The sequence below is a fragment of the Micropterus salmoides genome, unplaced genomic scaffold (assembly GCF_014851395.1).
Source record: "Micropterus salmoides isolate LMB-PRFRI ecotype aquatic unplaced genomic scaffold, ASM1485139v1 Ms_hic_scaffold_4, whole genome shotgun sequence".
NCBI lineage: Eukaryota > Metazoa > Chordata > Actinopteri > Centrarchiformes > Centrarchidae > Micropterus > Micropterus salmoides.
In genome coordinates, this window is record NW_024043372.1 from 7874694 (window position 1) to 7887224 (window position 12531).

General features: G+C 39.7%; 1 protein-coding gene across 2 annotated transcripts; it reads right to left on the bottom strand.

The window, feature by feature from the left end:
• Positions 1-1147: 1147 nt before the first annotated feature.
• LOC119886892 (mitochondrial import receptor subunit TOM34-like) lies at positions 1148-10814 on the bottom strand. Of its 2 annotated transcripts, XM_038697865.1 has the most exons (8): positions 10528-10814; positions 9047-9196; positions 8213-8312; positions 7940-8092; positions 6912-7084; positions 5628-5775; positions 4910-5036; positions 1148-3228 (listed from the first exon to the last, which is right to left on the bottom strand). In XM_038697865.1, exons 2-8 carry the CDS (start codon positions 9174-9176, stop codon positions 3127-3129), a joined length of 933 nt encoding a protein of 310 aa, XP_038553793.1. In that variant the 5' UTR covers positions 9177-9196; positions 10528-10814; the 3' UTR covers positions 1148-3126. The 2 variants fall into 2 exon arrangements, with proteins under 2 accessions (XP_038553793.1, XP_038553794.1); XM_038697866.1 differs by lacking the exon at positions 8213-8312.
• Positions 10815-12531: the final 1717 nt, after the last annotated feature.

A 12531-nucleotide genomic window follows, 5' to 3' on the forward strand; every position in this document is an offset into this window, starting at 1 on the left:
TAGACAGAATACCTTGTTAACAATGCTTTTATTATATTTATCAAAGGCAAACTCAATGTGGATAGATAACACTGTGCATGTTGACATCACGTGTGTGAGGTAGCTGCAATAAACGTCAGAGGTAGGCAGGGTGGTCCAAGAGTTAACTGGTTTCCTGGCTCCTGCACAGAGCCATGAAAGTCTGGTATAGATTACCCTGTAAAACTCAGTAGTTTTTACACTTAAATCAGGTTAATCAGTGAGCTTTAGAGGTTGCTGGTAGTCAGATGTAGTTCCCACTAAGGGTGCGAGAAAAAAATCTATTCTTAGATGCATCGCGATGTGGACGTGGAAGATTCTGACTCTATTATAAAACGTCAAAAAATCGATTATTTAAATGTTGACGGAACGCAAAAGGCAGAACTCGCAGAAGTGCAGCGGCCATAATGTCTGTGGCGTGCACATAACAGAAAGACCAGCGTTCCCCCTTGTATTCAGCACACCACCATTGCGGAGTGAATAACCACCCTACTTAAATGTCACACAATCATTGATATCAATGCGCAAGTACTGATTTTTTTTATCTCGCACTGTGCAAGCATGGTGACACTCAACAATTGTGTATCCTGTGTGTGAGGCCGAGCGAATGAGAGAGAGGGAGCAGCAGAACATGACGGTGAAAATTAGCTAGTCACAGTGTTTCCCTTACTAAAAGTCTGTAGTTTCCCCAACTGCTGAAAAAGTGAAGGCTGTGCTAGCTAACATCTCCCCCATACAGCACGTTTCCGGCTGTTTATAACATTAGTTAAATTAGTAAAGAAGTATTAACACAGCTGTGTCATTTCTAACTAACCTACTTGTTAAGGGTTGAGAACATCAGGCAGAAGCTTAGTAATTATCCAGAGATCTTGTATAGAAAAAAAATATGCACCGATAATCGTTTTATAATTGCATTGCAGCCCTCTGAATCTTAAACGTGAGGTGCCAAAAGATTCCCACCCCTGGTTCCCACTGGACAGAACTAGGCTAGCTGTATATCTGTTTCCAATTTCTAGCTTCGTCATTAACAGAACAGTTGTTTCCATCTTTTCACCTGTCTTGCCATCAGAAAGTGAGTAAGCATATTTCCCAAAATGTAGACTTAAATATGTAGAAAAGACAGTTAATCTAGGTCTGTATATTTCTTACATTTATTTTCAGTTTAAACAGAAGGTTGACAAAAACAGCAGAAATGTGATGAGATAAAACAAAGGATCTCAGTTTCCAAGAGGTTGTTGTCGCACTGTGCAGCTTCTTGGCTCGAATATGCAAACATGAATAAGTGCAGGTGTTCCCAAACTTCCCTTGCATGATAACTGGAGGTATGATTTCTGTGTTTGTTTTAAAGCAGGAACTAACGTTTTACATTGCAGCTGTCCAGCAGAAACTAATCCAGAGCAGCACATGGAGGATGAAGACAGGCACTTCAGGCAAGATGGAGATTGCCAGGATCACCGATGAGAATTCTCATTTCACAATATAATAAAATGGGGGGGGGGGGGGACTTCAATCACAGAATGAGACAGTACTTTGTATGTGATAACCCATTTGAGGATAGTTTCACTTGGTTCACAACAAAATGGGAGCAAACTAATACACTGATCCTAAAAGTAGTAAACAACATACATAACTCAGTGGAGTGACACACATTTCAGATGTCTAAACCAAGGAAGGAAAGAAGGCAAAATAGGCAAATGATAAGAGACTGATGCTACATTCACGTCATATCAGAGATATCTCACCTACCAGTTAGACTTGTAAATAGGGTTCACTTAAACTCAAACTGGGAAACTCCAGAACAATCTGGAAGTGCATGAAAAGGCAAGGAAATACTGTTGCCTCATATCAGGTATCAAGTACGGTGTTCAAGGTAAATAAACTGAATTGAACATGCTATATTGCCATGGCATGCTACTTAACACTACACGACCAACTCTGCATTCATACAACCATCCTGATGTTGCCTGATGTTGACACTTGACATCTCTACCACCTGTCCCATATGACGTGAGCATGGCATGAATAAAATAAATTTCAATCCACTGAGAAAGACATTCATACACAAAGCCTTAGAAAGCCAAATATAGGATAAATAAGTCAACTACCTGAGTGTAGAACATTATGTGAAAAATGGCTGTTTACTTGTAATTCAAATACAGAATAAACCTTTACAATCACCAATGTTTAGATGGGCAGGTTTCCTGATGAAGTGGGCTTCACATTTTAAAACTGTGTGGGCGGAGCTGCAACAATTAATCGATCTACAAAATTTGGATATTTGATACAATCTCCAGGAATGTCAGGTTCCAGCTTTTCACATGTGAGCATTTGCTGCTTCTCTTTGTATGTGATAATATAATTGATAATCTTGGGTTTCGGACTGAAAATGTTACCTTGAGTTTCCAGGATACTGTGATGGCCATTTTTTCCCCTCACATTTAACAAATAATTAGCTAATTAAGAACATAATCAGCACCGTAATATAAAGTGAAAGTAATTACTAGTTGCAGCTCTAGTGAGTACTGAAACGAGAACACGCAAAACATGACGGTATAAAAGGTAAGACTAGGTAAATTTGTCAACTGACATTTTGCTGTACTGTGGTAGTGTTCAGCAGGAAATTCCAAATGATGGCCGATTACCTGCTGAACTTCACTTTTACAAATCGGTGATTGTAATGGCTTATTCTGAGTTAGAAATACGACGTCTGTGTTAATAATTACAGCTCTTATAAATAACCATAAATACTCAGTGACTTAAAACTGACAATAAAACTGGTGAAATCCAAACATTTCCAAAGATGAAAATGGCAGCACCCCTCCTTCCCAATACACCTTCAGTTCTCACCGATCGGAGCTGCGTTTTCCAGAAGTGTCTCGAGACCAAACTCATGTTTGTTCAGTGAGAGTGATCGGATCAAACACGTGTTCAGTGTCAGGGAGCTTTTGGGAAACACAGGCCCAGTCTTTGACTGCGGTTGAATTGTGTCACTGCTCGACTGTTTGCCGTCGCCTGACTCTTATCTAAACAAGTGATTCGTCGTCGTCCTTTCTGTAAGCAGCGCAGTGACAGATCCTTACCACCGTCTCAAGAGGCCCTGATGCGTTGTCACTTCTTCTTCTGCACCTCCTGCAGCATCTTCATGGCAGCCATGTTCTTTGGTTCCACTTTGAGCAGGGTGTTCAGGTCGTCCACACAGGCTTTGATGTCCTGCAGGAATGACAACAAAAATTTAGTTTAAAACTAAAGGTACAGGAGAACGAACAGTAAATTTGCAGGCAGATTTAGGAATTGTAGGTGCCTCCACAGGTTTGCACCATGTGTGCCCTTTTATAAATTTCTATTTATTAATTCTGTTTATCGTAAAATGATAAATCTCTCTCATGAAATACCATTACTGACCAAACGGGTGGATCAGGGCTGTGCTTCATGATTTAATCTCAGAGAAAACATAAAGCAATAGGTTTACCATTTATGAATAATGTTGGAAAATCTATTCTTTAGTGCGCTGATGGCTCTTTAAAAAGTACTTACCGCTTTTCATCCCAAACACTAAACTGAAGAAAACAAATCTCTCAACCTGACAAATGTTGCCAACTCGGAAACATTCACATTTAAATGCTTGGCAAAATTCTGATTCCATCTGCACCTGGCATGAACATGTGATCTGTATCTTGATGTTATTTAGATCATTTACACCCGATATAAACAAGCGTTCTTGTCGTGACCTTCTTTCTGTGATTGTGATCATTGTGATCAAATCTCAATGTGCAGATTAGGAAGGCAGCTAGCACACCTGTGGAAAACATGCTGTGACCCAGGTTAAGGGAAATTACGTTGCTGGATGGGTTGTACTTAGACCTGTAGTCTACCTTCATCGATATGCATAGCGTAGACAAAATATTAAACAAACCTGTTGTAGTTACTCAGCCTAATACTGAGGGCTACTGAGGTGGTTTAGCCCAGGAGTGCCCTGGATGACGCACTGTACCTTTGTCTGTGTGTTACCATACTGTATTGTTTAAGAATCTCCAGGCTTTGTTGTGTTGCTGATTAATAAGTTTATTTGTTTTACCGTGCAGAGTAAAATGTTTAGCCTATCCAGTTTCAACGGCAAAACCATATCCATGCATACAATAGACTGTCAAACAAAAGGCTTCTGCGCCAATGCCAGCGCCACAGTGTTCAAAAACCCTTTGCCCTTCCGGGTCAAAAACACCTGCCTCCAACAGTTTGGATGCTACCTATATAACCTTCACCTCAGGTAATATTAGAGCGACACCCAATGTATAAACAAGAAACAACACCCAATATCAAAATGCACAAAACACCACATTTGGCTCCCACACCCATCTTATGCGATTCAATTCGACAGCACCACAAACTACAGGATCTGAAATTACTATAAAGTTGAATCAACACTTTGTGCAAAAGCTGAACAATATAACCTTCATGAAGGTAAGAGTTCATTAACAAGTTCTTTTTCTGCTCCAGGTAAGTTACCCAGATAAAGATGTGTGTTAAAACCAGGTGGAAACGGGCTGAAAATCAGAGATTAGCTTTCTGTGGCTATTGACTGTTGTGCTTTCAATAAACAAACCAGATCATAATGGCTCTTTTCTTGCCATATTCACACAACTCAAACCTCCAAACAGAGTCGACAGTTGCACTGTGCGGAGCTATGAGTGCCGAGCTAACCATGACCTTTTATGTGTATGGGATACTGAAAAGGAAACGGTGCCTGGGGAAACATCGGCAATTATCAAGGCAGGAAATCCTTTTATTTTGTCAACCGCCCTGAAAACCTACAGACAGACACTGAAACTAACGTCTGATTGCTCTGCGTGGGAATCAGAAACTGAAGTACGGTGACGAAGATTCAGGCTCTCACCTTGAGCTCCTTGTGAGCCTGAGCCCTCCTGTAGAGAGCCTTGATGTTGTTGCTGTCCATCACCAGAGCCTCGTCACAGTCTCTGACGGCGTCTCTGTACTGCTTCACTGACAGGTAACACAGGGCCCTGATCTCACACACAGAAAACCATAAACATCAGAGAGCTTATATATTATATAAAGGAATTTCTAGACACAAAGCTGCTGGGCTGTTCCAACCGTTAACCCAAAGAAACTCACTTAATACACAGAATGATTCTGAATACAGATCAGTATTACAGCCATAATTTTTATTTACTACCTCATTGGCTATCAATAGTGTTGCTCTGATATATGATATGGTCCTGTATAAATGATATGAATATGGGAAGCTTTTAATCTGAACTCATTCCTTACATACATAATACATTCTGATCACATTACACATATGGGTGGATGCCAAATTGTTTCACAGAATTTCACTAAACATTTATTTTTATTTTTTTCCATCTTCAGTCATTTTTTTTTAGTTCCAAAAATACTGTATGTGTTACATAATGTGGGTAATCCCCATTATTTAATTACAGTATATTTCTCATATCTGATAAATGTATTGCCACTGAAATTTCTGATTGGCTGGGAGGTTTTAGTTAAATTTTTAAAAATGACACCTCAAACACAGTTCCAATCAGGATAACCAAGGAAAAATATATGGATGTGTGAATGAAGATCTGACCCACCGGTTGGTGAAGGTTGTGACCTCAGTGGGGTTGAGTTTGAGGCTCTGGCTGTACTTCTCTATGGCCTTCTTATACTCTCCTTTCTTCACCAGGGCGTTGCCTTCTTCTTTCAGGAGCTGGGCTTTCTTTATGTCTTTATCACTGGGAGCTAACGAGAGGAGAAGCAGGGGGAAGAGAAGTATGTGATGGGTCAGTGATAAAAATTCTCATAAAAATGTTTTTCATAATTCCAGTTTCACATACATAGAGCTGAAGACATACTGCTTTAACATTTAAAGATCTCACTTTCAAACTGGTTATCACTACAATAAATTTGCTGATACAAATGAGGTATTTTTAGTTAAAGAGGTGGTATTATACTAATTTTCAGGTTCATAATCTTATTTAGGGGTTGTACCAGAACAGGTTTACATGGTTTAATTTTCAAAAAACGCCATATTTCTTGTTATACTGCACACATTGCTGCAGCTCGTCTTTTCACCCTGTGTTGAAGGCTTTGTTTTAGCTATGGAGTGATACATCTTGTCTCTACATGATCTTTGTTGGGAGTTGCACATGTGCAGTTCCTAGTTAAGGACTACTAGCTCCTAGTTCCTAGTTAAGGACTATTAGCTCCTAGTTCCTAGTTAAGGACTACTAGGACTAGAAGCAGAGAAAGGCAGGTCAGCGAAAAGCCAGTAAACAGCTTTGTTTCAGCTGTGCATGTTGCCGACCTGCTTGGCAACATGCACAGAGTTTCAGAGTGGTGAGTTATTAATCTGTAACAAATGTATCTTTCATCCATAAAGTTTTAACTGAGCTCTGTCTCTACATCACAGTAACAACTTTATGTCCATTGACTGCCTGGAGGGTAGCTAGTGTTTGGAAGGGAGAGGAGAGGTGTGCTGCAGCTCAGTGCTTTTCCACCGGTGTTTTTGAGGGAGTGTTGGAGCAGCCGCTTGGCGAGCATTATATGAGCCGCATTTAGCTTTCATCGTTGTGACGTGACAGGGATGAAAGTGAAACGGCTGAACTACAAACGAGCTGTTTTCATGCAGTTCAGAGCAGAGTTTTCTGTGGGAGATGGGAACTCCCTTTGGGCTGGACAAAGGTACTATCTATCATATATATACACACATACACGCTTTTTCACTTTGCAAACCCATTACATGCACAACTCAACTCAATAAAAGGAGAGGGAAAAAGCCAAAAAGCCACCTCTTTAAGTAAATATGACAAATCCAGTTAGAAATTTAAATGATTAAAATTACATTCTGATTAGCAATACAACAGAAATCTACTTACCAGGTTTGTTTGTTTGTCTGATGCCGTTCTGTTTCGGTGCAGGGTTTGATTGTGGAGCAATGACTGTAGTTTGTGAGGCTAGTTTCTCTCTTACAGACAGAGGAACTGTGGGGATGGGAGGAAGCTTTTCTCTCCATGAGAGACCGTCTGCCTCTGTGAGCGCCTTAGACATCCTGAGAAACAATAAAAATACAAAAAAACACAGTGAAAAGAAGTGGAATCCAAAACACCTTGTTCAGTCGTTTACATGCACTGAAAGATGCCTGGAAATATACAAAATCTGGCGGGTGTTCAAAGAAGTTGACAGAAAGAACCAGAAAACAGATTTTGCTGGTGTGTTGTTTAGGACTGACCCCCAATAGTCGAAGATTCGATGCTTCGATGGACGGAGCCTCATTCGACTGTCAATCTCACAGTCGAAGCTTCGTAGCGAAAAAAGGATCATGCCATTTGGCGATATGGGGTGCACAACGTCTGATTTTACATAGAACTACCAGTTTTCTTCCAATAACTAATACACATTTCAATGTTTAATGCTGTAAATAAACATGCAAAAATAATAAAAAACTTTCAATAAATGTTTTTGAAAGTGGTGGCGGAGGAGGAACACTTGCTGAAGAGACTGAGCCCCGGCTTCACTGGTGTTATGCAGAGTTGTCCGCAACCTGTGGGACTTGCGGGTAATTTATAACCGTTGAAGAACCACACAAAGAATATTTTATCGTTTTTAAATAGCCGGCTACTTGAAATAGACCCGCGAGTAACCGCAACATGCATGTAGTTGTCAGCAGCACAGCATGCACGCAAAACTCACACAAGACCGGTGAATGACAGGCGAGAGAGAGAGAGAAAAGGGTATTCAAAAAGCCTCAGTTTAGCTGGAAATTTACAGTGTAACTTGAATGAATAGAGACGGCAGCTCTGCAGCTTTTTCAAGATTAAAGCGGAGCTACCGTGTGTAACTCCCACCTTCCCTATTCTGATATTTGACACGCCATCAGCACTCAGTCTGCCTACAGCCCAGTTACCTGTTGGTGCCGTCGTGAGCAGCTGCTATGTTACAGTCAATCTGCAGAGCAGTCTTGTAGTCTACGTAAGCCAGTCTGTAACGCTCCAGAGCTTCATAGGCAGAAGCGCGACGAAGCAGAGACTTCACATTGAACGGGAACAGCTCCAGAGACCTGAGAGACAGTATGTACAGTTTACACGTTAAAGTGATATTTGAACAACAAAACTAAATTTAAGACAACTGCACAGAATTTAAAAATCAATTAATAAAAAAAAATTAAAAACCCATTTACATATTACAGTCTTTCACACATTCCCCACAGTTGCCATCTTTCAAGTGGCTAGCTGCACGGTTTGAGTACAAAATGCCCAAATCCTCTGGGTTCTTCTTGCCTTGGAGGAAAAACAGCATTTCACTAGTAATATAGTCTCAGTCTAAAATCATTCTGCTATGTTCATTTAGAAGACACACAAAGAGAAATAAGAGAAGAGTCAGGACACATAAAATTACACCAACAAAAAACGGTGGTATCCATGATAGACAATAGTTTCACTATGAAATACTGTGAAACTGTTGACAGTGACGTCTGTGTATTCACTGGGAAAATGTTGCTAGAAAGACATGTTGTTGCTTGATACAGCAGATGTTGGTGAGAAAATGTTTGAGGATTTGTTTGGTTGAAAATGACCCTTAAGATAATTTTAAAAAGCTGTTTGGAAGAAATGTTACACTTTGATTACATCTTCCGATTTTTCAGCTTCTTGTTTTGCTTTATGAAAAAAAAATTTTTTGTGGAATAAATTACAAGAAAAATATTAGTACAAAGGAAAACAGTTTGCAAAACACATTTATTTGTCTTTGTTTTAATATGTTTGATATCAATGCATTATCTACTACTGAAGGAGTAGCCACTCGGTGGGTATCCACAGAACCTCAAACGTATCGGCTTACATACTGTTGTGGTAATAGCTGTTTAAAACATTTTCTATTTAAATGTGTAAATTGAAATTAGCATGCAGACCTTTAATTGATGTAGTAGTTCAACAGCTGTGCACCTACTGTACTGTGCAGTCAATATTTCTCAAAGTGCACTGTATGTATCCACAGGTTATTAAGTAACACTTACTGGACTTCTCCAGCTCTTTGATTGCCTGGCTGTAAAGATTGGTGGCCTCTCCATACTGGCCTGTTTTGAAACATTCATTTCCACTTTGTTTCAACTCCATCCAGGACTTGGACTTCTGTTTCTGAGGCATCTCTTCTTTTTAATGGTTATCTGAAAAGATTAAACGCTGGTTACCATCTGTACATGATAATAATCTTTGAATCCATTTGGCACTGTGATCAGCTGACAGACATTTACCAGAGGAAACTTCATATACATCCTTTATATGCCTCCTTTTAAAGTACTCAGGGTCTCTACAACAAACCATGTTCTGGCTCCCAGCAAAGAGGATTGTGGATCTTCTTTAAGTGTTTGTCAAGGATTCATTCTGGTTGAAAACAACTTGTTATCCCCCGACACCAAAATCTGAATTTGTGTAAAGAATTTGATTTCCTCCATTTGCATCCATAAACTTTTGCACTTACAAAACCGAACTGTGCTAAGAACAATTTCTCAGGGATCTCAGGGACACCTTAAGAGTTGAAAAAAAATTAGGGATGCATCAACCTGACTTTTTCGATGCATAAATTCTGAACAGGTGCGACACTGGTGCTTTCCTCTTCCCATATTTAAATACCGCTACCTCAAATCGTGGAAGTCATTCAGATAACACCTATGTAAGGTAATACGAGACTGTAACTTCAGATAACTCATTTACTAAAGGTGGAGATGTTTATAGATTATTTTGAGGCTTATGTTATTATATTTGATCTGATCAGGTGGATGGGATCTGTGCATCCACCTGATCCAATCTGCACAAAAAACATTAGACTCTTTGGATCCAGTTAACTGGGTGGTTTTAGTTACAGAGCTGTTAATTTCACCTTTACGGTAATGTTCAAGGCTGTAATTTGTGCTACTACCTCTCACTGCGTTACTGAGGTGTTTCTAACGTTTAGTAGAAGTTAACAACAAAAACTAAATTCATTAAAAGGGTATCATTTCTTGCCAGGCTGTTGTATTATACTGATTCAGTTTTGGCTAGGTGGACTCAATAAACTCACAACTGTCAGTGTAAAAAAATAAACAATGTATATGCTAATGATATCCACCCACATCATTTACCAGCATTAGTCTTAAATCAATTTAACTCTATTTTACCTACAGCTTATCCTAAATCCATGTTAGCTTAACTAACAAGTTGTGCGGTCGCCTGTTACCTTAGTTACCCTAGCTAACTAACTAATAGTTGCTGCAGCAGATTACATTTTTGACACTTAAAGTTTAACGTTAGAATAACACCGAGGCACACCTGGACTACGTTCTCGAGTTTGTTTTAACAGGCGTTAACTTCCACCCTTTTTGCTGGTCAAGTGCTAAGTTAGCTCGCTAGCTAAGTTATGCTAATACAAGTGGAATTTGAACGGTGTTTTAAAATAGCTAACTTAGCAAGCTAACCACACCGCCACTGCTAGCTATGCTAACGTTAGGCAGCTTCTTACCGGGTGATGATTCTGATAGACAGCAACGCAGCAAGGAAGTCCTCCTCTTCACAACACCAATGACTTGGTCGAAACGTCTGAACGGCTACCGGCACCTAAAACTATCTGTACCCGTTAGTACGTTATTAATACTGTGTACTTGTTTTCTCCTGGCTGTTCAGACCCACGAGGTTTTCATCTGCCCGTGCGGGGGTATTTGAGGTAAGGAACTTGCCGGCCGGCTCTAGTAACTTCTCGGTCTTGTTCTTAGGGGGGCTACGGTACCGTATCGGTTTCGCTTCGTTTTTCACGCCGCGTTCATGTACTGAGGAAATTATAGGACTTTGGAAGAACGTAGTGCGCCCTCTGGTGGTCAAATGGGATTTATGTTAAGAGGTTACACATGAGTCAATCAATCAAAAACTTGTTTATTATAAAGTCGTTGTGTAAATCTTACCCACAACAATAAATACATGCCCACACAAACACATGAATACATACATATAAAAACACCATAGTAAATCTTTTTCTTAAATTATAACAATGCAAATAAATATCCAAAGAAGGTTCAAATCAAGGGCAACTGGGTTTGGTTCCTTGGATAACTATGACCTGTATGACTGAGAACAGTCACATACAACGCAGAACCCCTGCATTGAAAATGTTACTTTAGTACAGTAAAATAATACAAACATAATGCCGTTGTTAGAAAATTGCACTGAAAGTATCAAAAGTAAAAGTAAGAAAGTCATTATACAGCAAAATCACTCCTGTCAAAGTTTTATAATGATTCAGTATTTAAGTGGATTGTTTTTGCTTTGGAAAATCCACAATACTGGAAGAAAATTGGTCCATCATCAAACAGTGTTCACTGGTTAAACGCAGAGATGAGTCTTCAATACAATACAGGTTAGGGTGCCACTCAAAAATAAAGTTTCTAATTTTCATCTGCTCACCCCCCAAATGTGTTAAAAAAATAAGTTTCCTAATAATTTTTACTGGCAGCTCAACACTGACAAAGTTTTACAATATTCAACATTTTTCCAATTTTATCATGTAATATTAACTTTAAGATCACAAGTTAGAATAATGTAAAACTCTGCTGCTAACAGTCACTTCATAAGTTAATAATAAACAAGTATTCAAAAGTGTCCAGAGAATGACTGTATTGCAGCTCAAAAAACAGCTGCATGTGTTTTGTTGTAGGCTAGCTCTCCAGCTCACAGAGTAGCTGCAGATTTCTATGAAGTGGACAAAACACATGCACATGTAAACCAGACAGACTTTCAGATAGACCTTAATTATGAAAGTGGCATAAGTGGGCGGCTTTGACTCAGGGTAGAACGGTCGTCACCTTAAAGGAAGGTTGGGAACCCGAAATTGCTCCTGGTGGTTGTGTCATCAGTGTGTGAATGAGTTAATTTCTGTTTCTGATGAGCAGTTGGGTCTCTGCTCATAGGTGGGTGAATGTGATGTAGTGTAAAGCAATTTGAGTGGTCGAAAAGACTAGTAAGGTGATATACAAATACAGCCCATTTACCAATATGTGACAGTTCATTCAGAATTGGGGGCGAAACCGGAAAATTTTCAGTCTTTAGCCGCTGAATCACTGAACCCGGTGGAAAGCTCTGAGAGCCTAAATGAGTACGTCCGCACTGCGCTCCAACAAATAGAAGTGACAGCTGCAGAAGAAGCTCTTGTTAAGTGACTTCTCTTGAAGTGTCCTTCTTTACTGTACCAGAAAATAACATATATATAAAGTATATATAGATTAACTTGACACACAGATGTGACATGGTGGTGCAGTGGTCAGCACTGTCACCTCACAGCAAGAGGTTCTGTGGATCGAGGTCCAGGCCTTTCTTTGTGGAGTTTGCATGTTCTCCCCGTGTCTGTGTGGGTTCTCTTCATGTTCTCCTGCTTCCTCCCACTGTCCAAAGACATACATAGGTTAATTGGTGACTCTTTGCCCTTAGGTGTGAACCTGTGTATGACTTGTTTGTTTCTGTGTGTTAGCCCTGTGAT